The 27,998-nt window shown below is 39.3% G+C and overlaps 2 protein-coding genes across 4 annotated transcripts in view; one reads left to right on the top strand and one right to left on the bottom strand.

The window, feature by feature from the left end:
* LOC310678457 (putative membrane protein C3orf80 homolog) overlaps nucleotides 1-1,997 on the top strand; it is a 63,200-nt gene extending 61,203 nt beyond the window's left edge. The window contains exon 2 of the mRNA XM_083442447.1: nucleotides 10-1,997. Within this exon, the coding sequence (XP_083298573.1) occupies nucleotides 10-15 (6 nt within the window). The 3' untranslated portion in view covers nucleotides 16-1,997. The remainder of the gene's footprint in view (nucleotides 1-9) is intronic.
* The window catches only part of IFT80 (intraflagellar transport 80), a 63,208-nt gene that overhangs the window by 30,216 nt on the left and 4,994 nt on the right, over nucleotides 1-27,998 (bottom strand). For 2 of the 3 annotated variants that reach the window (XM_083442091.1, XM_083442092.1), the window contains exons 3-8: nucleotides 27,020-27,246; nucleotides 17,766-17,876; nucleotides 15,346-15,414; nucleotides 8,066-8,175; nucleotides 5,786-5,875; nucleotides 4,773-4,910 (exon numbers count right to left, since the gene is read on the bottom strand). In XM_083442091.1, the coding sequence (XP_083298217.1) occupies nucleotides 4,773-4,910; nucleotides 5,786-5,875; nucleotides 8,066-8,175; nucleotides 15,346-15,414; nucleotides 17,766-17,876; nucleotides 27,020-27,246 (745 nt within the window). The remainder of the gene's footprint in view (nucleotides 1-4,772; nucleotides 4,911-5,785; nucleotides 5,876-8,065; nucleotides 8,176-15,345; nucleotides 15,415-17,765; nucleotides 17,877-27,019; nucleotides 27,247-27,998) is intronic. The other variant, XM_083442090.1, reaches the window with a different exon arrangement.

Genomic DNA, 27,998 nt, shown 5'->3' with positions numbered 1-27,998 from the left:
TGCCAACAGGTCTGATGCCTGAAGCCAGCTCCCTGTAGAGCACATCCTTGGGGATCCTGCCATCTTCCATTCTGTGGGCATGACTAAGCCAACGTAGATGTCACTGAGACAGAAGTGCCAACATACTGGGAATGTGGGTATGCTAGAGCACATCTTTTTTTGAAACCCTGCCACGCGATGCCCAAAATCTTCCGGACACAGCACATATGGATTTAGATGTCATTCCTCGCAGGTATAACATTCTCCCATACCCTTTTGGAGAGAGCTATTGCCATAGCTGCCTTACCTACACTTTTCCAGCTCAGTGTCAATGGAAAGTATGCTGGCTATGGTGGAGCCCAGGTAGACAGAATAGTCCACCACCTCAAGCATGTGGCCGCCAATGCTGATGCGTGGAGTGCTGGTAATGCCCTGACCCAAGATGTTGGTCTTCATGAGGCAGTGATGCTGCAATAAACCAGAAGCTGACTGGTTGATCAGCTCCTAGCCCATTACCTCACAGCTGCTGGGTTAGGTTATTAACAAGTACAGGTGTACAGCTTCCCCCCAATTCTCTGCCCCCCTTGAATGAAATTTTCATGTGTGAAGAGGATTCTTCCTGAAATCCAGCATAAACTCTATACTGTTGTATTACAAAGTATTCTCTCAGATTTTCAATGGAGTTAAAATAAATAATAATAATAATAATTTATTATTTGCACCCCAGCCACTCTGGGGGGCTTCCAACAAAGATTAAAAATACATTAAAATGTCACACATTAAAAACTTCCCTAAACAGGGCTGCCTTCAGATGTCTTCTAAATGTCAGGTAGTTGTTTATCTCTATGACATCTGCTGGGAGGGTGTTCCACAGGGCGGGCGCCTCAATTAAAGAAGAAATGAGGTTTAATTTAAAGAACACTCTTCTAGGCTGTAACTGAATTCTAAGAAGTGTAACTGAATTCAACAGGCCACATCTTGAGTTGCAAATAATTTACAATTTGAAAATTTAGTAATTTGAAATCCTATTAAGCTCTACTAGAAGTAAATGCTGCTGTTTTGAATATGGCTCACTCCCAAGTAAATATGAATAAGATTGCAGTCTGAAATTAGTAAGCCTACGAATGCGAACAATGCATACAGAGAAGTTATTCAGATTATGGCTTTGTCGTGACAGATTTTGGGGGAAAGTTTCTGACTCATTTGCCATGTTCTCACATACCACTAAACCACTATTTAGCACTACATGCATGAGATGGAATGAGCCCAAGCAAAGCCTTGGGCTCACACACTCCCCCTACCTTCTCCACCTCCTGCGTAGACTGGAGAAGGATTTTGCCAGCATTTAGCTTCACTTTCCCCTAATCTTGACTTGTTGTTGCATATAAACCAGAGATTGTGGTTTATCAGAAACTCTGGTTAGTTAAACAAGCCAGCTTCATAACTCATGGTTTGAAGTTTGCTTGTTTTGAAACTGACTAGTTTGAAATAAACCATGATCCCTGGTTCCTATGCAACAAGTCAAGATTAGGGGAACATGAAACTAAACACTGGCAAAGTCCTTCTCACAGCTGCATGGGAGCAGAGGATTAGAGATGTGAAAGCCCAGGAAAAAACAGGAAAAATGGGGGGGGTACCCAAACTCCCCCCATTTTCCCATTCTTTCATTTTTTCCCAGGAAAATTGCGGGGGGGGGGGGAATGGAAAATTGGGTGGGTTGATTTTTCCAGTTTCTTTCCAGGCCTTCACATCTCTGGGAATGATTCATTTTAAAGCTTTGCTCATGTTCATTCCTTGTCACTGATGTTGTGCAAACCATGGTTTAGCATTATGTTCTAACTAGGCTAGTGTTACTTTCAAACATATTCTTCAATTATCTATTGCATTATCAACAATGTACCGTATTTTTCGCTCCATAAGACACACCTTTTTCCTCCTATAAAGTAAGGGGAAATGTGTGTGCGTCTTATGGAGCCCCTTCCGTCGCTCATCCTGCTTCGCTGGGAAGCCAGCACAACAAGAGGCGCTAGAGGCGCTGTGCAGCTCTCCCTCGTGCTGTGCTGGCTTCAGTGATAGCTGCGCAAAGCCTCTTCAGTGAAGCGGGAGCGTTCCTCCTCCTGCTTTGCTGAAGAGGCTTTGCGCAGCTATCGCTGAAGTCAGCACAACAAGAGGCGCTATGTGACTGATGAATCATGGATTCCAATATTCATAATCTGAGTCAGGCTAGGTAATAGGTGGTGGCACACTGCTTAGTCAAAGAAAATTAAGGCACCACTCAAAATATTACAGCTGTACAGCAGGTGCAAATATGACAACAGTTGTTTGAGGAAGGACCAGAAGTCACAAGCTGTTGTAAAATGAAAGTCAACTTCTGGACTGTAAAATACTAGTGCAACGTGATTTATTGTCTGCTAATAATGTTCATAACTGAGATGTAAAGCACCTATATTGTCTTTCTTTTGTGGCTGTGAATCCTCACCATGAACAGTGTATGCAGAACAGAGAAGTAGGAGACAAAGACTGAGAGGAAGCAGAGAGGAAGGAAGTATTAAAGGACAAGCGAGTGTGGAATGGGGTGAGAGAGGACAAGAGAGTAATGTATGAAACCGGGAAATGTGAATCATATCAAAGATGTTATGTATTAGAAAGTTTTCTTTTTAAAAGCCAACATAAAAATTTATGTAGCATTTTTAATATTTCAGTATAGAACACTTTAATACCAGACTATTGCATACTAAAGTTACACTAGCATGAGACCCTTTCATGGAGTGGTAAGGTGTTGAAAGGGATGGTAACTCTACTGTTACAAACTTAGCTCACTCTCATGCCAGTACCTGGAGGAAACTCTATTTCACTCTTTATAATTATATTTAACTATGATCAAATAGAATATACTATGGCAGATGTGAATCACTATAACAAGAACTAGTCTTCATGATTGATTAGCAATTTACCTACTTTAATGCTTCAGCTGCAAACACTGTCTTTGGAAAATCAATTATTTTGGCACAAAATCGCAGCTTATTTTATGAACAGCATACTTTCTGGTCTGAAAAGATTATGATTGAAAAGCTCCAAACAATACTATATTGTCAGAGAACCTTAGTCAACCTAAATCAGAAATAGCCATTTATCCTTTTTTTTCTAGCCAGAAATAAAGCAAAAACAACTATTAAATGAGATGAAAGTTAAAAAATGTAAAACTAAATATCCCACCTACTTAGTTGAGTAAGAAGTATTTTAGAAGTAAAAATAAATTAGTGATGAATAGACCTTGAAGCTATGATTTATAATAGATTTTCAGATTCAGAGGAAAATGATAATTTCTGAACTTCCTTATTAACTACATTTAATATCTGTTTCTAATTTGCTATATATGCGAAGCGATGTGAATGATCATTTGCAGCACCACATTTTTTCCTTTTGATTTAAATGTCAACTTGGACACATTTTGAGCTCTTGGGCATGCGTAGCAAGAAGAAAGAGAGTAACATTGTTCAAAACAGTTCTAGAAACCTGAGTGAAACATGCATACATGAATAGAAATCTGAAGTCTAATTCAGCACTTCTGTGCAGAGTCAAGGAGCACATGTGTGCAATTACACCTCAGACCCATGTCATTCACAGCCCACAGGGAGGGTGGCAATCCTAGTGGAGTAATCAGATTACCAGAGGCTGAAAAGAAGCTGGTAGCAGTTTGTGTAGTGCTATGAAGTGATCCCTGCCCGCAAGGAACTCAAATTCCTCTCAATGCTATATTAGCCTCTGGGATATGACAACCCCATTAAGAACGGAAGCCTGCTCCCACCTCACAACATGGGTGATCACTACCAGCATATTCCCCCTTATCAGCAGGAATCCTGAATAGGCACATTTCATTTGTGGGCATTTCATCCACTACTCAGTCTAATAGGTATTTTGATCAGTTCCTCGTTTCTGCTTGACAAAGCACATTCAAAACCTGCCCTGAAATAAGCCACCAACTTTAAGAGATTTGTTGCAAACAAACCCTAGGCAGTTTCCAGAAATAGAAAACAAAACATTAAAATTGTAACTTAAAAGCAGCTATTAAAATACTCAAATGATTATTAAAATCAACAGTAGCTAAAAAGAAATAGCACACTTGTAACTTCTACATGCCTGGAGAGACTTGCCTAAATAAATTTGCTCTAAGCAGGCACCAGAAAGGGTACAGTGAAGGCACCTGCCTGATGTCAATAGGAAGGGACCTTTTAATTGTAATTTCTGCCACACTAAAATACTGATTTCTTCGAAGTGCAGAATGGGTATTATATGGCACCTGAAACAGGGCCAGTTGCGCATACTGAAGCAGTCAAGTGGGCACAGATGGGGTAAAGTGATGCCTCAAGTAAACTGATTCCAAGTGGCTAAGGCTTTATATACCAATAGTAATACCTCAAACATGGCCCAGTAGCAAATAAGTAACCAGTGCAGTTCTCTTGGAAGTGTTGTATGTTGACAGGGAAATAAGAATGCTTATTAATCACATAGCATAATGAAAAGATGAAAATCCTTTGACTGTAAAACTTTAAATTGGAAATATAAGATGTACCAGTGAAATTTCTTTACTATTCTTCTTTACTCCTAAGTAAACAAATATATAGTATATACATTAAAAATTCTAAGTTATGGTCCAAGTTTAGATTTTTAATGTATACAGCATTCTTTTCTAAAAGTGAATCTACTAAGCACACCAGGAAATAATTTATAAAGATATCCCACTGGACAGACACCCCAAAACAAGAGTTATTCTCAAATAATCAGTTACTTACCCCAGTTTTATCGCAAAGTCGTAAGGTGTGAAAGGACCCCACAGCAAATAACTCTCCATCCAGAGCCCAAGCAACAGAAGTGATAGGATACTCATGCGACTGTGAACTATACAATAGACGACCATAGCTATCCCACACCTATAAAACCATTAAAAGATTGTTGTTAATGACATCATATTTCAAAGGAGTCTTACTTGTTTTCCAAATATGAATCATGTTTCAGAACTACATAACATTTCTTGTATATTACCCAAAGTGGGAGCAATGGCTATTTCCAGTCCTTTCTCCACTCCCACCCTTTATCTCCACTCTCCAAGTGGAGGATCTGTCCAGATCTTTCCCTTTGCTCTACATGCTACAATGGATTAAGGTTCATAAATAATGGGATTCTTTGGATATGTGTGGCTGGGGGTACTACTGAAGTAATTGACATGGGGAAAACCAAGAGTAGTGCCAGGTCTGCTCAGATGTTTTATGTATCTCATCATCAGTATTCCGTGCCCCCCGTTTGATATTCTGAAGTTCATTCCTTCAAATAGTCACCTTACCCCACACCTTATTTAGAGTATGTGCACAGGCATTTCCTTCTTTGGACCAGTTACACAGCATGAGATCCTTGGAACACTATGTGATCCAAGTAAAAAGGTCATTTGGCTTGCTCACTATGGGCAGACTGAGGTAATATGGGTTATATCCAACTAAGTTCTACTCATAATAGACTGATTAGAATTAATGGATCTAATTTAGTAATATCTATATTACAGTTTTGATTTACCAATCTATCTAGTTTTTTATGATGCAATCGCTCTTACCTCGCTGTTCTTCTATGAAAATAATTTTTTGTTCTAGCACACTAGTGTGGGCAGGCATAAGCAGTACTTTAAAAATATTTAGCCATAAATAAGGTTGGCTGATATATTAATTCTGAAGAATAAAAGACATTTAAAGGAATGTGTTCTGAATAACAAACTCTTTTACTTCACTGCATTTTTGTTGTTGAAAATAATACATACCTTGTATTTGCAATCTTCACCAGCTGATAGAATAAGATCATTGACAGAGTTCCAATCAACTTTTAGAATAATTCCATCATGAGCTTTCCACTGTAGAAGAAAATAGAATTGAAATAAACTTTTAAAAAAACAAGTCAGGAGGATGTTATTATTTGTATATTACAAAGAGCTACAATTGCAAGATGTAAATTCCATTTTCATTCACAAAATTTGTATACTGCCCTTCATCTGAAGATCAAAATACAAAAATACAAAATGAGAACACAAAATACATAATAGAAACAAGAACAAACCAATAACCCCCACTCCCACAAACACATTTAAAAGCCCATAGAGAGTTAATCACCTTAGGCAAAGTTAAAGAAAAACATTTCCCCCTTGTGCCTAAAGATACGTAATGAAAGCACCAGGCACACCTCTCTGGGAAGAGCATTCCAAAGCAGTTCCTGTGCCAAAAGCGGGCCTAAACCCCAATTGAAATGGATCTAGAAAATCTAATACTGGCCCAACCACATATCCAGTGTTCTCTGTCTGCTAACACAAGGGCTCTTGTGCTGGAGGACAGGTGAGTTTTAATATAGTGCAACAAGGGAATCCAATGCAACCATTGCTCTATCGGAAAATCAATGTACAATGATGACATAATCTATTGTACAACAAAGCAACCTGCTTATGCATTCTCTTTCACAACAACTTTCTGCTAAGACTGAATAAACTAAGTATATATCAGTCATATATTACTTTTGCAACAGAGCTCTCTCTAAGTTAGATTGCACAATCCATATAAAAACATTTGGATAGATAAAAATAAATGTTCACCCACTGTGTACTTTTTGGATAATTTTTTTTAAAATGGCCTGGGTTCTGCAATGTAGGGTGAATAGTTATGAATCCATATGTGTTCCAATGTTTAGGACTATATGCACTTCTAGGTGTCAGTCCTGTTAAGACGCTGTGCTGGTGCACACTTAACATTCATGACTGATTAACTGTGCTTAAACAATCAGGACTGGGTTGCAAGATTTTGTGCTTTTTCTTCCCAGTGGTTCCCTACTTGAGTGAGTGCAAATCCCTTTCTCCCCAGCCTCCTCAATCATGATTAAGCATTACATCAGCACCACTTTCAACCACAGTTTCTAAACTTATTTCAAATTCTGGCTAAGTCTGGTTAGCCTTAATTGCAGTTAATATTGATCCCCTGTAATGCTTAACTGTGGTTTTAATGAGCGATTGTGCAACCTCTGTTAAGGAAAGTAGAAGTGTTATGTGTACATAAAACAGTTGCATTACCTTTTAAGAAGCACAATTAGAATTATAGCACCATGTGAAGAGAATGCCCATTTATTTCACAGGATTACAACAACTGCCTTGAACTATCTGGTGCCAAGAAAAAACATTCCTCTTTACCCTGGCCTATGGCTATTAAATAATCTATGGCCTGTGGGGGAGTGGACAGTTATTATGATGACTATGTCATTATTGGGACGCGGGTGGCGCTGTGGGTAAAACCTCAGTGCCTAGGACTTGCCAATCGTATGGTCGGCGGTTCGAATCCCCGCGGCGGGGTGAGCTCCCGTCTTTCAGTCCCAGCTCCTGCCCACCTAGCAGTATGAAAGCACCCCTAAGTGCAAGTAGATAAATAGGTACCGCTTTATAGCGGGAAGGTAAACGGCGTTTCCGTACGCTGTGCTGGTGTTGGCTCGCCAGAGCAGCTTTGTCACGCTGGCCACGTGACCCGGAAGTGTCTTCGGACAGCGCTGGCCCCCGGCCTCTTAAGTGAGATGGGTGCACAACCCTAGAGTCGGACACGACTGGCCCATACGGGCAGCGGTACCTTTACCTTTACATCATTATTACGCTGTCTGTCAGTATGTTTTTATCTTCTGTAATGTGCTTTTTATATAGTATACCGCCCTGGGATCTTCTGATAAAGGGTGGTATGTAAACTGAATAAATAATAATCCTAATAAAAGTTGTAATGTGGATACTGAGGCTCTGTTCCACACATGAACTTGCATATATGAAAGTACTGTATTCTCTATGCCAACACTGGTGAGTTAGTCCTTAACACTGTTGTGAATTACAATGCTCCTGCCAAAATAATAACATAATAATAATTTTATTATTTATACCCCAACCATCTGGCTGGGGTTACCCAGCCACTTCTGATGCACACACAGTTTTTTATTATATAAATATTTTATATAAATATATATTAATATAAATATCCTGAAACCATATGAAAGGCTAAATCCCATTTCGCATTACAGTAATGGTTACCTGCAGAACTTTAGCATTTGGTTGAAGTGGTTTGATAATCAACTGCTTTCCTGATGTATAAAGAATCTTTTCAGAATCAGGACCCCATGCTACTGAATATATCGGTGTGCCTGTAGAAAAGCCCGAGAAAGGGAGAGAGAAAAGAAGTAAGGATATATTAGCAGTGCTTTTTTCTGAGGGGACGCAGGGGTATGCATACCCCTAAATATTTTGTGAATCTACGTTTGGCCTCATTGAGGGGCAGTATTTGAATATGAGTAGGTAAATCCCCCTCATGGATCACTGCCTTGTCGTGGTGAAGGGGCTTGAAGCTATGAGCTATGCCATGCAGTGCCACCCAAGATGGACAGGTCATAGCCAAGAGCTTAGACTAAATGTGATTCACCTGGAGAAGGAACTGGCAAACCACTCCAGCATTTTTGCCATGAAAACTCCATGGACATAAAAAGGAGAAGCTTTGAGAAGAAAGTGAGAGTTTCCAAGGCATGCTCTGGTTCATGGGGTCACGAAGAGTTGAACACGACCAAGACAACTAAACAACAACAAGGTAAATGAGAGTACCCCTAAAAAATTTTTTTTAAAAGGAAAAAACACTGTATATTAGTAGGAAATCCTGCTAACTTGCTGAGTAAGGCCCAATATTTTCTAGCACTGATATCTGATCTGTTTTAAAAAGGCAAATTTACAGAGACTGTACTGTTAAAAATGGATGGCAGTTGTAACCAAGGTCAGCTACTGTGGCATGCAACTATTATTTATTTATTAAACTTCTGGGAGGTTCACAGAATAAAAATACAAGATAAAAACACAAAATACATAATAAAAACAAGAACATAACAAACCAATAACCCCAGCTGTTGTTGTAAACTTACAAACCACTACCTAGGAGGGACAGGCCCATGGGCACCAACTAGTGAGATGCGTTCCTGCTTGCCCAAAGGCACTTGGAGGTTAGCAGGCCAATAGGTTAAGAAAGCAATGACACACAGGGAATTCTCTTTTCCTGAAGACTTTACAAAGCATAAGCCTCTATTGGAAGGTGTTTCTATCTGGGCTGGCTTCTTGTGGAAATGGTTAGGGTTTTCAATGGAATATTAAAGAGAAATTCAATGTTGTGCTAGCGGATTTCCCTTTTCTCTCCTCCCTCCTGCACCCCTCCACATGTGCAGAAGGAGGGGAGCAGACGAAGTCATGTTGTGTGAGCAGAGGTCCTTTCTGAAAGCAGATGAGCAGAATTAGATATTGTCTTTAGATTTTAGGACTTTAGTTATTGTTACGTATTTATCACCAGTGGGCTAATGAGTTCAAACATAAAGAGTCCAACTGGCTCCAGCTGGCAGCAATTTCAGTCCTTAAAAAGACAGCACATCAGACTAATCCAGAGTACCTGGAGGGGAATAACCAAACTCAGTGTTGATGTATGTCAAAGTTTATGTCTGTACAGGATCGAAGCAGAGCAGGAAGGGCAGGAAGGAGGAGCTGAGCAAATAGCAGGGATTAGCAGCAGGCTGTTTCTTGTTCCTCATATCAAAGAACCAGATCAGAATTGATAGTTCTGACAGAGGATCAGGGTTATTGCATGACCTGCATCACTCCATCTGGAGTTTGTTTAGATCCTGCAAGTTGGCATTAGATCTATCAACAGCAAGAAACATAAGAATCTACTGAAACAGCACCATGGCTTTAGACTATAGCAATGCTAGTGCCACCCTTATTGGATAGCTGTGACAAAGTAGGCTCCAGAGACGCAAGCAAGGGTATAAGAAATGGCCTCATTGCAGGGACTGTGAGGTGACCGATTTCGAAGTGGTATATAAATTTAGTCTCTGTTTGATATCTACAAGGTCCCAGCTTTAGGACCTGCTGTAGGCTCTGATATGGCTTTATAGCACTGTTATCCCCAAATCCTTATAATCCCACCCTGCTCTAGTTTTAGGACTGTAACACAAGTTATATTTTATGGAATAAAGTCAAACTTTCTCAATGCTAACATTTTCTGAGACTCTCTCATTGCTATACCACCACTAGCAAAGCTATAAAACAGCAACGTTCTAGTGGAAGACTCCTCTAAAAAACATGATTCAAACAACAGCCAAGGGTGTTGAAGATTAAGAGAGGTACAGTAGAGGTTGCTGCTGCCACTGAGAGAGACAGGAAAAGATAAAGAATGGAGATTGGCTATATGAGTTAACATAGCTGCATTCCAAATGCTGAGAAGGTCTGTGCTTGGCATATACAGTATTAGCTATCATTACAGATTTGGATTAAAAGGTCTGTTGGTATGCCTAGGTCTAATTAAACTAATTAAATTACTTAATTAAAAATATATAAGCAATGTGCACTGCAGATGCTACCCGTGAAACTTTGCTTCCTTTCACACGCATTAAAAACAGACAGCACTGACATATTTTTCCAATACTGTGAGACTTGCCTGATTAAAAGTAAAAGATACTAGCATGTGCCTTATCTGCATTCCAACAGTAAAATCTGCACTGCTTGAAAGCTACATGTATATTTACAGATATATAGGGTTTTATAACAATGGAGTGCAGATTTCAGATATCATTTCCACCTCAATCAATAAATTAAGATGCCAATGAATATTAGATTGCTTTGGTTTATTTTATTTTTATTGGCAAAGGTGCTTTGGTTGCTATGGCTAGTTCCCATGAACCCATATTCAAACAGTATTTTCTGAATTAGGCCCTAGTAAATAAGTGAAAGGTTGAGTTTTGAAAACGAAACGTAAAATAAGTTTTCTTGCCCTTTTATACCTTCCTTTGTTATCTAAGCTTTGACTTCTTCGCTTTTGTAATATGTGATATATATTCTACACAAGCTTCTATTACAGTGGTTTTAAAGAACCTCCAAATGTGCTGATGAGAGTTTGACTATGATTCTCCCTTTCTGCTGTCTTTTAACTTATCCTCTCACAGCTCTTTCCAGCCTGAGGAACAAATACAAAGCGCTGTTCTGCAGACTTGAAAGGGCACAACAGGGGTAACATACATTTTAGGGCTGAACAAGGAAGCTGGAGTAGCCCCACAGTGATCTGTCTAGTACAGTGGTACCTCGGGTTACATATGCTTCAGGTTACAGACGCTTCAGGTTACAGACTCTGCTAACCCAGAAATAGTACCTCGGGTTAAGAACTTTGCTTCAGGAGGAGAACAGAAATCGTGCTCCAGCGGCGCGGCAGCAGCAGGAGGCCCCATTAGCTAAAGTGGTGCTTCAAGTTAATAACAGTTTCAGGTTAAGAATGGACCTCCGGAGCAAATTAAGTACTTAACCCGAGGTACCACTGTAGCAGAAACAGGACTGCGGTAGCAGGCAGAAGACGCAGGTGGGGAGGACAAGGCAACTGGAAGAGAGGCAGTGGAGAAAGGGCAAGAAGGCGGGATATAAGGAAATTGTATGTTTCTGTAAGTGGGAGTCTGGACCAAATAATTAAAAAAAACACCATCAGTACAAATTCTACTAAAAATAGAAGTAGTAAATTAACAATAAGGCAAGAAAAAAATGAATTTTAAAAGCAGAGATGATAGTACTGTATCTGTGTGGGAGGAATTTTGAGTGGGAAAGATTGGGAGCTCATTTTTCACTATATTCCAACAAGATATCCAATAAGAGAAACCGATGAAACGTCCAGAAACACAGTATTTGGGAGGCAATGGTAGGGGAAATTCGAATGTTATGGTCCTAACACAGAAGCTGGAAAAAAACCTTTTCAGCATGATTGAGCATCGGGGACATGTAATGAGTGACAGCATTTTGACTAGCCACAGATTTATGTATTGGGATGAGAGAATGCAAATGCTGTGAGGAGTCAGAAGACCAAGAATCAGGGCTCAAGATAGATTTAATATTCTCAACTGACTTTCTTTATCCTTTAGATTTAAGAGTTGGGCAAATAGATTACTAAAATAGCACAATGTGTTATTATCTGAAAGGTAAACTAATTTATTAGTTTTTACTAGCTTAACTTCTACATGCGGGGGGGGGGGGGGGGCGGGGAACAAACCTGCTTCATTACCTGGGGCAATTCTAAATTGTGCTAACCCTGTGTATATGATCCAGTCAACATGAAGTGCTCTGAAGAGTGACTGGATCAATTAGTGAGCACAAGTCTAATTCTCCAATTGGAATTTATGAGCCTTCAAAGTGCTTTGAGTTTGGATGGGTCATGCTCTAATATATTAAAACTGCAAGCATCTTCTAATTCTACTGTAACTGTAGTTTATTTTCCTCTCCTTTGCTCTTCTTCAGTATATAAAAGGGTGGCGCTGTGGGTTACCACAGAGACCAGGACTTGCCATTCAGAAGGTCGGTGGTTCGAATCCCCGCGACGGGGTGAGCTCCCGTTGCTCGGTCCCTGCTCCTGCCAAACTAGCAGTTTGAAAGCACGTCAAAGTGCAAGTAGATACATAGGTGCTGCTCCGGCAGGAAGGTAAACGGTGTTTCCGTGTGCTGCTCTGGTTCACCAGAAGCGGCTTAGTCATGCTGACCACATGACTCGGAAGCTGTACGCCGGCTCCCTGGGCCAATAAAGCGAGATGAGCGCCACAACACCAGAGTCGGTTATGACTAGACCTAATGGTCAGGGGTCCCTTTACCTTTATCTTAATATTGTACTATTAACACCACTATGCACTATAATTATTCATAGTAACATAATTAATTTTTGTCACAAGCACTTTTTAAAAAGTGTTTAGGCTGTACACGAAATAGAATATATATATATTTAATTCAATTCCCAACCTCCCCCCCCCAAAAAAAAAACAGTTACAGAAGTATATTGATGAAGAAAATTATTGAATTCACTCTACAATAAAAAGAAAGTCTTTAGATGAATGTATCTGTTCATAATCTACCATGTGTTATAGGTCAAAATCCATGTTACTTTGTATAAGCCTATGAAATAAAATAAAACCTTTTTAAAAAGTTGCTTTCCTTCCGTTCTTGCCTATCCTATCCTTCTTTGGTCTCTTAGTACATTTGTCCATTAGGCCTAAGTCTCATATTTAAGTGATGAGCATTTTAATAAGAAATCAGAAAAACTGTGTTTGAAATTAAAATACTTCTGAATACATTCACTAACTTGTGCTAAAATTATTTTTATAATACATTTCAAAAATATACAAATACGTCTAAAACGTTAAAAATATCAGGTAAGAATAATATCCAGTATTGCTAGCTTGCTAGAACACATGAGACTTTTGTGTAATTTCAGAAGAAAGCAAGAACCTGCCAGGAATAAGGCACAAACATTCTATTAACTGTGTTGATAGAAAACTAAATGTCAACATGTACTGTTGGCTCATCTTGGGGGTTTTTCACAGCAAATGAGAAAACATGCTGCATTTGTGATAGAAACTTCCTTCAAACAGTTGAAATCTCTTTGTCTTTTATTTTTGTGGTTAGAAATGTATTTCATGGGCTAAGAGAATTTAGAGATTTTGTTTGAGAAAGGAAGAGATAAAGGTCTGACATTTTACCAAACCCAGCTGCATGTGACTTCTTAATGTCAAGAGAGTGCAAGATCTAAATGTACAAAGGTAAAGAAGAGTTGGGTGTTTTCAATGAAACAGAAAATGAACACAAAATATTTTGCTGAAAAGTACTGAAAAGTGCATATTTAAAATACATTAGCTCCAAATCACAATGAAATATCCTCAGTTATATTTTATTCTATTTGTTTGTAAAAATAATAAAACTGCCTTTCAGAGTACACCGCACTCACAAGTTGGTGTACAAAATTACATTAATAAAAAAGACTATATAAATCACAGATTAAACCACGCTACAGACCTTTTATAAACAGCAGAAACAATGAATGAAAACACAACAGCTAAGTAAATACAGATCAAAATAAGAACAGCTAAAGCGCTTTCTTAAACATTCTAAACTCAGTATAACTCTTGTGCTTAACAAAAAGAGAGAGGTATGAACAGATGTGCTGGAATGTGGATGAGGATGCACATTCCAGTGAGAGTAATGCTCCACACTCAGATATGCATATTCCAATGCATATATGGATGCACACCTGATTTGTGGGTATCATTTTAAATTCATGCAAGTGATTTATGCGTGAAAGCCTTCTTAATCAATAAATGTTCTCTTTACATCAGAATATAGTAAGAATCCTGCTGGATCAGATGAAAGGCCCATTTAGTCCAGTGGTCAGCTAGATGTGTGAAAGAGCAGTCTGCCCACTTGTAATTCCCAGCAACTGATATACAGAGGCATACTGCCTCTGACAGTAGTGGTGGAACATAGCCATTGGGGCTAGAAGCCAGTGCAGTCTTACACTCCATGGATTTGTCTGGCTGGGAAGCTACCACTAGTGTTCCTACAAGTGGTAGCCAGCATAGGAACACCTCTTATTGGGCATGGGGAATGGGGAGAGGCAGCAAGGGGTGCAGCAATTTGCCATGCCCTGGGTATGGAGAGATAAGGCACTGAGAGCCAGTGTGATGAAGTGGTTAAGAGCGGTAGTCTCATAATCTGGGGAACCGGGTTCGCGTCTCCGCTCCTCCACATGCAGCTGCTGGGTAACCTTGGGCCAGTCACGCTTCTTTGAAGTCTCTCAGCCCCACTCACCTCACAGAGTGTTTGTTGTGGGGGAGGAAGGGAAAGGAGAATGTTAGCCGCTTTGAGACTCCTTAAAGGGAGTGAAAGGCGGGATATCAAATCCAAACTCCTCTTCTTCTTCTTCTTCTTCTTCTTCTTCTTCTTCTTCTTCTTCTTCTGGAAAATGGAGTCTATTACCGTCATTAAAGGCGGGACAGGCAGATGATGCTTGTCACCCCCTCCATTCCAACTTCCAGGAGTGCCAGCTTGGCCCTGTGACCGTGGGTGCCTGGGGTTGTCGGTGCCCGGCCTCTTCATGGGGAATTTTGTATGTGCTTGGGCACCCAGGGCCCCAGGGAGTTGACACCTATGACACTAATTCCATGCTCATTAGTCCTCCCACATGTCAGTCAAATAAAAAGTCATGTCAGTCCATAATAAAACTTGGCTCATCCACAACTTGACATCTTGTGTGTATTACCAAGATTTGGGTGGGCAAGCAGGGTGGTCCTGACTTCACAATTTCACATCACCCCCAAAGGCACCCTCCTCCATTGTCTTGTGAGACAGACAGATGCGAACAACAATTTGTGGTACAGGGCTATTGAAGAACCAACTAATTCTTCTGGGAATGTAGGAAAATATACATATCTATCTATCTATCTATCTATCTATATTACAGTTACATAGAAGGATATAAAACACCTTACCTTGTTGTGCTAAAGTTGATCTCAGCATTCCACTCTTAGACCATATTTTGACTTGTCCATCTTCACCAACTAGAACAAAGGAACATTTAGCAACGACCTTGCAAATGACTGAATTAAAATTCTCAGTTTTAACACTCAGAATTTTTAACATTGTGTTAAGTTAACTACACTGAAAAAACAAATTTAGCATACAATAAAAATTTCCTAATGTTTTTTTGAGGAATCACATGCCACATCATCTCATTCATCTGGAATTCCTATGCCACTCCAAAATAACCGTAATAAATCATGCTCCAATGCAGTATGTCAATGGTTGGGAGTGGGTCATAACAGGAGGCTTCAATTGACTGGAAGAAGTGATGTAATAGCTAGTGATTTTCATGTAGGAGGTGATAGAATGAGCATGACCCTGTTTGTCCCCAAGAACTTGGAAATATATAGAATGGGAACAGATGCATACTCTACGTTATAAAACTATGCTTCCTCGGAGGGTGGCTATTTCAGGGCACTGAGATTAAATGACACAGGTGGTGTGGGCCCAAAGCTTTTCTAAATCTGCTAAGATTGCAATAAGTAAGGCTGGGGAACAGGGAGGTTAGCCAGTTCTCCCTCTTCCTCCAAGTGAGGGCAGAACATGCAAAATAGGAGGGGATGTAACAAGACATTCAGATGCATAAAGAAATGGAAGCATCAGGTAAGAATTTATACTGAGATAAACATTGATCATTAGGTAGTTTTTTTTTTTGGTTGGACCTAAGAAAGATATTACTCTACTGCTACTTTTGGGTTGTTTTTCTAATGGACTAACAAGACTACCTGCTATTACTGCATATTGGCATTAAAGTATTTCATTGTTATAGGCAAATATTTGACAGTGAACAGACAACAGCTATTCATGGCTGGCCCAAAGTGTTTTGTTACAGCACAAAAATTATAATTTTGCCTATATGCTTCTTTGTGTCTTATTGTCTACACAATAAATGACCAAGAATACTATTCCTTATTTTTTTCTAAAACGACTGTCACAGTGTTGTTTTACATATTAGTTCTTCTATACTAAATACTATCCTGATTCCTGGGTCCCATCATTAACAGATTAGAATCTTTATTGCACCTATTTGCAAGCATTCAAAAGTGATTAAAGCCAAACATGTAAATGTTAACCATTTGCAAATATAACATCCTATGAAGAGTCTGCAATGCAGGAATCTCAACTAAAGCATCCAAGACAGATGGTCACCCAACCTCTGCTTAAAAGCTCCAAGGAAGGAGAGTCTACAACTTCCCATTCCACTGTCAAAGAGTAGGAGATAACACCCCACAAATAAGCTCCTAAGCTGCTGATATGTGCCTTCTCTAAAACTGGAGGTAGAGCCTTCCTCTTTGCACAGTTATGGTGCATCGCCTTTCCACAGGAGGGTGGGGTGGCCCCCTCTTTGCTTTCACTAGCAAGTAAAGATTATCGTGTTCTGTGTGTTGCGCTGTGACAGGGTCTTCAAACAGCAGGTGTCCTTTTATGTGTGTGCTTTTACATGTGTTTAATTGTTTTTGGTGTTATTTTTAATAGGGTAACATATTTGTGTTTTTTTATATTTATATTTATTGTGTTTTTAGTTGTATCTATTTTAATTCATGCTGTGAGCTGCCTTGAGTCCTGCGCTGGGAGAAAGGTGGGATACAATACAAAAATAAATGATCCTGGAATTTTGTCACTCTGTGCAATTGCTTCTGTTGCTGGTATGCTTGGGCCAGCCCTATAGCTACTTACTGTTTTTACCAGCCTCAACAATTTAGTATCAGCAAACTTGACTATCTCTCTCCTTACTCCTAACTCTGCCTTATTTTCACTTATATAAACACAAGAATTAAATGACAAGCAGTTGCTGTGCATTTATCATGGTGTTGCTTCAAAAGGTTGCTTAACAACTTATTGAACTTTATAGGAGTTGAAACTATTCACATGTGATGCAGCCTTTGGCTAGTTGAGCAGTGGGTACTGACCCTTGGCCAGGAGATATTGATTAACAATCATTTATTACTTTTGCAATCCTAGGACTGTGGATGGAGAGGACAATGTGCCTCTGAATAACAGTTGCTAGGAATCCAAAGTGGGAAGAGTTTGTGCTTGCTGGCTTTCCATAGTCATTTAGTTGGCCACTGTGAGACCAGGATGCTGATCAAGATGGTCATTTGGTCTGATCTAGAAATGCTTTAGTCTTCTTGTGTTCAATAAGAGAAAATCTCAATCTAACCCCTCTCAGTATTCAGTAGGCATCTAGTATGTTTTCAGTCAAGTTAATTTTGTCACTACATTTCAGGAAAGTACATGTTCTTTTCTATGAATGTTATACTTCACTTTTGAAGACATACTTTTGAAGACAGTTCTCCATCACATTTTTACCAAAAAAAAATCCTCTTACCTGTAACAAGTGCTGTTCCCTCATAATTCCATCTCCCTGCAAGTACAGCTCCACAGTGGGCTTCTACACTTTTTTCAACTCTTCCAGTCTTGGAAATCAAATGGAACTTGCCTACACAAATTTGACGTTGTAATGTTAGAAATCAAATATATACAAGAAGGTTATTATCATAGAGTTGTGACATTGGTTAAAATAAACAATTATCTGACAAATGTCACTTGATTCTTCTAAACCTTTTTCTAATTCCTTGACTAGCCAATTAGTGATCATCCCATAGCCCAACCAATAAGCAAATTCTTCAGTTAATAATCCTTCCTATAATCTCATATATACCAGAAGTATATATTCTAGAATTAGAAATTACATCTCATTGAAGTCAATGGGACAACAACTTAAGTCCCACTAACAACAGTTAACTTTAGCTGGATTAGCTGGATTGGTAAACAGTTATGTATCTTCCTATACATTACCCAACTTCAAGGAACCCTTTCCCCATTATTTCTTCATCCTTCTATAGGCTAGTTTTTCTTAGTTTTGCAAAAGCAGATATAATCCTGAATGCAATGATAGGCCTGTGATAATTCGATCCTAACAAGAAAGTATTTTTAGAAAATTAAAACATTAGTTGTTTTAAGAAAATCCTGCAGTGCTGGCCTCTCCCTGATCAAATTGATCAGGTCACAGCTACCATCTGTGAGGTCATGGCACTCACTCCCAGTTTTGCTGGAGAGTCTTGCCCCTCAAGCTAAAGAACAGATCACCTCTCATCAATAAAGCCTCTCCTCCTCCCAGAGGGGAGGAGTTGTGAGCGGGGGCCATTTCCTGCTTTGCTGTCCCTGTTGCTGCGCCGCACCCCCTGGCAGCCATCCAATCGGGGGGAGGCTTGGGGGCGGGGTTTAGCCGCTCAAAATGCGGCCACACCAACACTTCCACCTCACTGTGATGTGTAACCTTCTGGGAAAAACTCTCATCTCCCACTGAGAGCAGCACTTTTCAGTCAAACTAAAGATGGAATATGCTCACATGCTATCATCTACATCTATATCAGCTTTCTCCAATCTGTCTTCCATCAGATGTTTTGGGCTACAACTTTCATCAGTCCCAGCCACCATGGTCTACAGTCCCAGATGATGGGAATTATAGTCCAAAACATACAGGATATCAGGTTGTGGAAGCCAGATCTAGAGAAAGATTAGTTGTGGCACATTTGAATGACATCTTATAGTCATTCTGAATTCCAGTAGAGTGGGGATAGATATAAGATGGTCAATTCATTAATTGTTGTTTGTGGCATATATCAGATACAGAAATCTATACTGGTGGAAAACATTCGTACAAGAAAAACTTTCTTTCGTGAACCAGAAAGACTGAAGTTACAGCATTCTATTATGGAACAGTGCCTTAAGATTTGAAGGTAAAAAACATGTTGGGCAAGTGACCAAGACTGAAAAGATGGATTCAGAGCAGAAACATTCAAACTGTGAAAGACAGATAACTGATCTTCTCACAAATCCACTGTCAGCGAACAGATCATAAGCAGAGAGTTATCTTGCAGCCTCATACAGTTTAGGAGTCACTTGATGGGTGACACTGGCCATGAAGACAATTTTAAAATAAAATAAAATCAGATGCTCAAAAACTCATTTGGTGTCTGCTGGCATGAGTGGACATATCAAGATTTTTTGAAAAACTTTACTGTTATAGGCTGCATAGAAAAGTGAAAGCTTTGACCATATGCTTTATTCATAATATAGTTTGGAACAGAATGTGAAGGGACTCAGTTTCAGCCTTACATTAATTCTCAGTTTTATAAAATACTGCTCCTTTCTTCCTGTTTTTATTATTTAATGAAACCATAAACTGTTCTCAAAGTTGAAGCTGTTTTGCAGTTCTGGAAGGCATTCAAATAAGAGATTAGAGGCCTATTCAAGTACAGCATGTACAGAACCATGTCTGTTATATTCATTTGCTACCACAGACCTCTTAAATATTCTGCTCTGATTTTAATGATTAGTCATCAGTATAACGAAAACTAGTAGAAAAAGAGCCAACATAATTTTTAAGGAACCATTACAGATTGTATTAGATGAATAATTAAAGTGGTAACATAAACATATTTCATATGGGAAGGCAGATTGTAATTCCACCAAATAGATCTTTACATACAAACTAAACAAATGAAAAGTTATTAATCAGGAGGAAAACATGCTATAAACAAAAAGGAGAAAGGTTATTGTGTATAGCAGATAACTGAAGCTCAGCTTTTAACGTATGGCGTTATATGTACTAGAATATGTAAGTGCTGGATTCTAGATAGAGACCATAGTTCTAAACAGAATTTTAGAAAGCTGAAGAATTATACAAATGCTAGCAGATACCTGTTATGAATGTCAGTTCTTATAATCCTGCCTATCAGGCATTTCTTGTTGGCAGCAGTTCCCTTTGAGGGCATAGTAGTCCTGTGTAATAAGGGCATCATGACCCTTCTGACTACCTTTGGCTTAGCTCCTGGGATTTTAGAATCAGAATTCCAAGTTCTACAGGCATTCTGATAAATTAACCAAAGGGTTTTCATAGCAGTTTGGTTGAGTGGTTAAAGATCCTTTCATACAAAATGGTGGAGAACATCTGCTGCTCAAAATATATCTATTGAGACTTGCTGAACCAGCTAAAAGGAGCATGATGACATTTTTAAAAACTACACTGCTCAAGTATCCTTGAATATGCTGCTGGGATTGTAGAGAAGCACTGAGACCATCCTCACCTGGGATCCAGTTTGCACTGTTATGAAGGAGCAAAAGAGAGAAAGCTTCAGGACTATCCTATATTTATAATAGCTTGTTTAAAAGGGCTTTTCACTTTCACTACCTCACCTATGTGTCACTGAACCCCCTTCATAGAATGATGCCAATAGCAGTGTTGACTTTGAAAAAAGAGATCTGGGAACATACTAAAATGGAAAATCTGCTATTCTGGCTCATCTTACAGGCATACACAAGGAGGCACAATCATCAGGGGGACATTCAAAGTTCAGGTCTCACACACTCCTGTTGCATAAACGATTTGCCAATGCTTATGTATAAATACTAATTTTAGATTCTGAATGTTATGAACTAAGACTAGTTGCTAGTTGGCAGGGTAAAAAGGGAACTTTTATTGTAATCCATAAGGATTTTAGAGTCTTTCTTTTGGTTTTGGTTTAACCTTACTTAGTACAATCTTGCATGCGTCAAATCTTGGAACCCTGTTGCTTTATTGTCACAACTAGTGCTTTGTCAATGGGCAGTGACTCTGACAAAATTAGGGAATGGTCTGGACCACAAACCTAAAGTCCCATTTAGAAACCTGAATGACTTTTGATAAGAATAACTGGAGAAAACCTTTTGGACTTTTTGTGTGGAAGGGGGAAATATCACTATTCTCTCATACCCCCTTAAGAAACGAATACTTAGCATATGTCAGAGAACTAAGGCTAATTAGTCCTCCTTCTCCTCCTAGTGAGAATAGTGCCAAGTATGTAAAAGTGTTTCAGTAACTTGCATTGAGCCATTTGTATATGCTTTCCCAGACACCCAACATAGCACTAAGGCAATCCTTCAATCAGTGCAAGGATTTCTGATTGTGCAATGTAGCATTCTGCCTATCTCCTTTGTCCTAAATCTGCTCTAGAGGTTCTTACAACCCTACATATTTGGGCACATGGTGAGAGGAGAGCAAGTCCCATTGTGCAAGTGGAAATCTTTACACTGACGAGTGCCCTCTGTATGTGAGGTTAGTTGTAGAGAAGCATCATGAGCCAAATCTCCTTTGAAGTGGCCCATTCGGTATTTGTCTTCATGTTTACCATATTCTTACTGTATCTTATGAGAATGAAACTCCCATGTAATGCTGACTATGGCTTACTGCAAATGAGCAAACACACGGGCTGCTAGAGAGGAGATTGTGGCTACCTGCTCCTCCCCTTTTTTCTTTTGCTACTGCTCTGTGCTTGAGTTAAAGTGCAGTTTGGCTCAGCTAACTGTCTGAAGCAGGGCTCAAGGTTTATCTCTCCCAGACAATCCACAAGTTGTAAACCATAGGATAAACCTTGGTTCCAGCTTGTGGTTTGTCTGGAGAGAGCTAAACTACAAGCTCGGGTCTGGACAATAAGCCAAACCACAACTCAGCTCAGTGTAGGAGAAAACATCCAGGGAGGAGCAAAGTGCTACAATCTCCTCTTTGGAACCCCACGTTTGTAGTAAGTCACGGTTTGGCTTAACGTTATGTGGGAGCTGGGCAACTGTAAACATTTCAGCAAGGAAACAGCTTTTTTTCTCTTTAATGAAAAACCAGAGGGAAAATGTAACCCACACTGAGCCTCTGAGATACAGCGGGATAAAGTGAAGATCCTCACTTTGTTTTGTTTTGTGTTTACATTTTTATGCTTGTTATTTTATCACCTGTCTCCTCAAAATATAATGGGATAAAAAATAAATATGGATATTTCCCATTTTGTAGCAATGTTTTCCAAGAATAGTTCACATATGTAAGATATTGGGCTATTATGGTGCCAAGCACCATAAAAGCCTTTCTATGAAATCCTATATCATATATAGGCTACCAGTGTGGTTGGTCTTAAATGTGACAATCACAGATGATTAACTCAGCAAATCTAGGAATTCTATACTACAGCTTTGTTTTTCAGAAGATGTGTTACTCCTGTTAATCTATGAATTATAGCAGCTGTCTAGTTAGATATACTTCAAGACATAATGGTCCCTCTATTACATATGTGGTAAAATAAAGGTCTCAGTGGGCACTTTCTACTTTTTACACTGCTATTAAAAAATCTAAGATGCATTCATAAAACACAGGGAACTCAGGGGAATTCTGGTTTGCAATATTAATACCATAAATAAGATTAAAATTGGTGTACTATCATGTAAGAGGGATTCTCTTGGTTACATTCATACAGAACCAATTTGTAGGATTTTGATTGATGGCATAGGAATGCTCTGAGAAACACATTAGTGGAATATAATGTCTATATATACATAACAGTTGCATTGTTCTCTTTTCAGTGGACATAATATGTTTCTTTAAAAATGTCTTTATCAATCTTCATGTTGTAGATGCAAAGGAACATGAAAAAAGCCCAGTGCTGTCAGTGTAATAAAACAACTTAGGCTCAGGATGACAACAATGGTAGCTTGTTCATTTGCTGTCTAAATATGGGTGTGTGTGTATGTTAGGATAACAAAATAAAACTTTGGTTTTAAAGAGATATTTTATCTTTTGAGTTTTGCAAGTTGAGAACATTTCCCTCTTATGCCTTTGATATTGTCAGGAATTTTTTAAAAATACTATAAGTGTGCATTTTTAAATCTTCAGCCATAATTATATCAAACAGATTGTTGTATGTACAATACATTCTATTTTAAAGTATACACAAACATATACAGCTACTTACAATAGGTAAAAACTTGTTGTCATTTGCCATAAACAACAACCTCCACTGTTTGCTTGGAAATAAGTCAATTTACTTCAATAAATGTCCACATGAATGCATCCTCTACCTCTCCTTCACATCAGAACCAGTGAAGGCGGTGAAGGTCCTCCATCTAGAGGCAGATGGTGGACGGATGGCAGCTAACAGATTGAGGTTGAATCCTGACAAGATAGAAGTACTGTTTTTGGGAAGGTGTGGAGGACTCCTTGGTCCTGAATGGGGTAACTGTGCCCCTGAAGGACCAGGTGCGCAACCTGGGAGTCATTTTGGACTCTCAGCTGTCTATGGAGGTGCAGGTCAATTCTATGTTCAGGGCAGCTGTCTACCAGCTCCAACTGGTACACCGGCTGGTACACTGGCTGAGACCATACCTGCCTGCAGACTGTCTCGCCAGAGTGGTGCATGCTCTGCTTATCTCCCACTTGGACTACTGCAATGCGCTCTGTGTGGGGCTGCCTTTGAAGGCGATTCAGAAACTACAACTAATTCAGAATGCGGCAGCTAGACTGGTGACCAGGAGTAGCCACTGGGACCATATAACACTGGTTCTAAAGGATCTTCATTGGCCTCAGCCCAGACACTGAAGTCCTCCTCAGAGGGTCTTCTGCTGGTTCCCTCACTGTGAGAAGTGAAGTTACAGGGAACCAGGCAGAGGGCTTTCTCAGTAGTGACGCCATCCCTATGGAACACTCTCCCTTCAGATGTAAAGGAAATAACAACTATCAGACATCTGAAGGCACTCCTGTATAGGGAGGTTTTTAATGTTTGATGCTTTATTATGTTTGATATATTCTGTAAGCCACCCAGAATGGCTGGGGAAACCCGGCCAGATGGGTCGGGTGGTATTATTATTATTATTAAGCGGGTGCAATTAGTTATGAGACAGTGTAGGGCCCAATTTTTTTTATGCATTATAAAGTGTGGGTGGGCAGATGATTTAAAGTGCAACATATGTCAGTGGGAGGGAACAGCTGGACCTCCAACATACCTGCACATTTGATTTTTCTCTTGGGGTGCTTCCTGCTAGCTTTGGATACCCTCAAAGAGAAATATCATTACGGTAAAACATGTGAAAACAGGCTCTGGATTGAGAGGACATGACCAATAGTGAGTCCAATGGTCAAGAAGGCGGTTTCTGCACATGCTGTAGGAGGAAGTGAGGGGCAGATGGGGCTCATGAGCCTGGGATGGTAGCCCATCTAGGAGAAGGAAAACTCTCGATTCTAAAGAAAGGGCTAAGGAGTAAACGCTACACATATCCGGAGTGGAGTCCCTATGACAGTTAGATGGCAACTACAGCAGCCAAGTTGGTTCCAAACAGATTGCTCTGCTTTCCCTTGGACCACATCACCAAGGCCAAGAGGAGGGTCTTGTTGTCTGGGCAGCCCAGGATTTCCATAAACACTGTCCAGGCTTGCGTCCCAGAGAAGTCACTTTGGTACTGCCAACACAGCAATTTGACTTCACCCCCAGAGGCCCACTCCATTGTCTTGCAAGACAGATGGATGCCAACAAAACAGCGGCAGGTATCAAACAGCTGGTCTGCTGTCATTATGTCCATTTTCAGCCAAATGTCTTAAAACATTCACTTTTTTTACTATGCAAAAGTAGCTTGCTGTTGTGCACTTCTCCAAAGCCTACAGATAGAAAATAATTCTTATTTTCCAAGGGTTGTATCCAGCTTATGGTCAAAGTAGACCTATTGAAATCAATGAACAGGGCTAATGTATGTGCATTGATTTCAATGGATCTATACCGAGTATGAGTTAGTTGGATACAACTCTTCTGAATTACCCATTTAGCAGTTTTATTATTGTCAAAATGGATGCAAAATCAAGAAAAAATGGCTAATAGGTTTGCTGACTATAAATGCTTTCTCCTTAGAAAAGATCCCTTTGAGAAAAAGTAAACAAATATGGATTAATTGGATTAAAGTGTCAAACTAATCAGTTACATTAATGCAAAGAAATTAAACTGAAGCTGGGGGTACAAAATAAGCTATGTTCTAGTACAACACACTATGTGGGGCTACCGCAAAGCATGTTCCAAAAAGAAAGCCAGATTGCTTTCTGGCATGCAGTTTGTTGACCATATTACACTAGGTTCTGTAACAACAGCACTGGTTTACAATTTGTTTCTGGGCACCATTCAAAGTGCTGGTTCTTAACTCTAAAGACCTAAATGGTTTGTTGCCAGAGTATCTGAAAGGCCACCTACCTTTAATTTAAGATCACCTTTGGCGGCTTCGCTATTTGTTGTACCAGCAAGAAAGCTAGATTGGTGGAAACATAGGACAGGGCTGTTGCTGTGATAGTACATTGTCTATGGGACTTTTTGCTCTGCATGACTTTGGCTGGTTTTAAGTGAAATTACTTCCACATTTTAAAAAATTTAAATAATACTAATCTGCCATGGTATTGTTTCAAAGTTTTGAAGCTAACTTTTTTCAAATTGTGGATAGTCTCAGTTGTTCTTTGGGGCCAAAAGGCAACTCAGTATTATAAATAAAATAAATTGCTTATCAAGACAGATACCTGATTTACAGTTAGAACAGATACCAGAAGAAAAAAATCTCTTCTACTAGTCTTGACATCAAAGTCTCTGATATAGACAGTTGCCCATGAGTGTCACAAGGAAAAATGTGTGCAGTTTTCAATACAGCTCATGATTGCAATTATTCTTATTTGCACTAAAAGCAAGTGGAGAGGAACCATTTAATACAAACCACACTAGGACAACAGGGATTGCATGTAACACAGTATGTATGTGCATCTAGGCAGAGCTGATTCAGCTTACCAGAGCTACTCTGCACATAGATCTAAATTTACCCTTTTCCCCACATCCATGCTACTGCTGACCTACACCTATGGTGTGCTCAAGGCAATTTCTGGATTGGACCAGATAAGATTTTGTTCTTAAAAGATACACCAGTTACAAAGCTGTAGCATTCTTACCTGAATTGCTTGCAACATCCCAACACTTTGGTATGTTCTTTCAACTGCTAATGTAATTAAACTACTGTTTTCCCAAATACAGTGGTGCCTCGCAAGACGAAAAGAATCCGTTCCGTGAGTCTCTTTGTCTAGTGGTTTTTTCGTCTTGCGAAGCAAGCCCATTAGCGGATTAGCGCTATTAGCGGTTTAGTGGCTATTAGCAGCTATTAAAGGCTTAAGGGATTAGCGGATTAGCTGCTAAAAGGCTATTAGCAGCTTAGTACCTTAGAAAAAGGGTGTGGGGAGCGGAAAAAAACCCCCAGGAATCGCAAGACATTTTCGTCTTGCGAAGCAAGCCCATAGAGAAATTTGTCCTGCGAAGCACCTCCAAAACGGAAAACCCTTTCATCTAGCGGGTTTTCCGTCTTGCGAGGCATTCGTCTTGCGGGGCACCACTGTACATGCTTATGTCTGGCCAGTGTATTTACAGCATAAGGTTAGAGCCCAATGTTTCAATGCAAGGGAAAGCATGCACCCAGAGTACAAAATAGTGTAAAGTTGTACAAAATCAAGGATCAGAGAAGGTGAAACTTGAAAGGAGTCATAAAGTTAGTGATTAAAGATGGTGCATCATATTGCATGATAATCTCAGCAGAAACTGTAGACTCAAGAGCAGTTCCATTTAAATGACTGGACATTACTAATTTAGGCCCATTAATTTCAAAGGAACTACTCTAACTCATTTGACTACAACTTTGCATACTGACAAAATGAAATACTTTCAAAAGCATTGTACTCTAAAATAAGCTATATACATCTCCATGATGACTTACCATCAGAACTTGTAAGTACAAAGTTCTCAGCGTGAGTTTGTCTCTTTCCACCAAAACTTTTGGGAAACCAGTGAAGATCGATGGGATAGATATCATCAGGAAGCTTCGCTACTTGTGTTGTTTCACCATTTAACAAGTTCCATTTAATAATTTGGTGATCATCACTGCATGAATAAAGATCGTCTGCTGTTGTCCAGCCTACACAACTAACCAATTCCTTATGTTTTAACAGAATTAAGGAATTTAAGAATATTGGTACAGTTAAATCTTCATACATACTGGCAAAGACATATATCATTTTTTCTTCATTAAACTTTTTTGAAAACATGAGTTACTGTAAAATTATTTAAACAAAAAGGATGCAAGGGGTTGGTAAAGAAAGCTCAACAATTATACATACCGATAATACTTTATTTCTTACTTATATTTTCTTTACAGTATTTTTCTTTAAAGGGTTTTGAGATGAAGGGAGAACTCAAAACGTCTATAGCAGTGTTTCTGAAAATTGGGTCTCCCGCTGTTGTTGGACTACAACTCCCATCATCTCCAGCTAGCAGCAGCAGTTTGAAAAATACTGGTCTATTGTGTGCACTTATAGGTTGTAACTGGTTTTGCAAGGCCTCTTTAGTTATTATACTATTAGACTTATACAAATCATGAAAATGATAAAGGCTTTTTGAGCACCAAGCTTTAACATCTCCTACATAAAATCTTCCTAAAAAGGAAGGATAGTATGCTAATAGCAATAGGAGAGGTGTACCTGGCCTTAATACACCCATCCAGGACTTTCAGGTATGAAATATGCAAAGGGATAGATTTTGACCTTCTTTACAAGTGCTCTTAAAAACTAACAACTGGACCAAGTTCATAAAGGACTAGAAAAGTTGCATCTGCTGGTTGTCTAAGCATTAAGAAACCTGGGATATCTTTGTGGTCCATATAAAGCTGGCTTAAAAATATGATGCTGGCTCTTAGGACT

This window comes from Podarcis tiliguerta (assembly GCF_965153285.1).
Source record: "Podarcis tiliguerta genome assembly, chromosome: 5".
NCBI lineage: Eukaryota > Metazoa > Chordata > Lepidosauria > Squamata > Lacertidae > Podarcis > Podarcis tiliguerta.
This window is presented reverse-complemented; position numbering and strand designations above follow the sequence as displayed.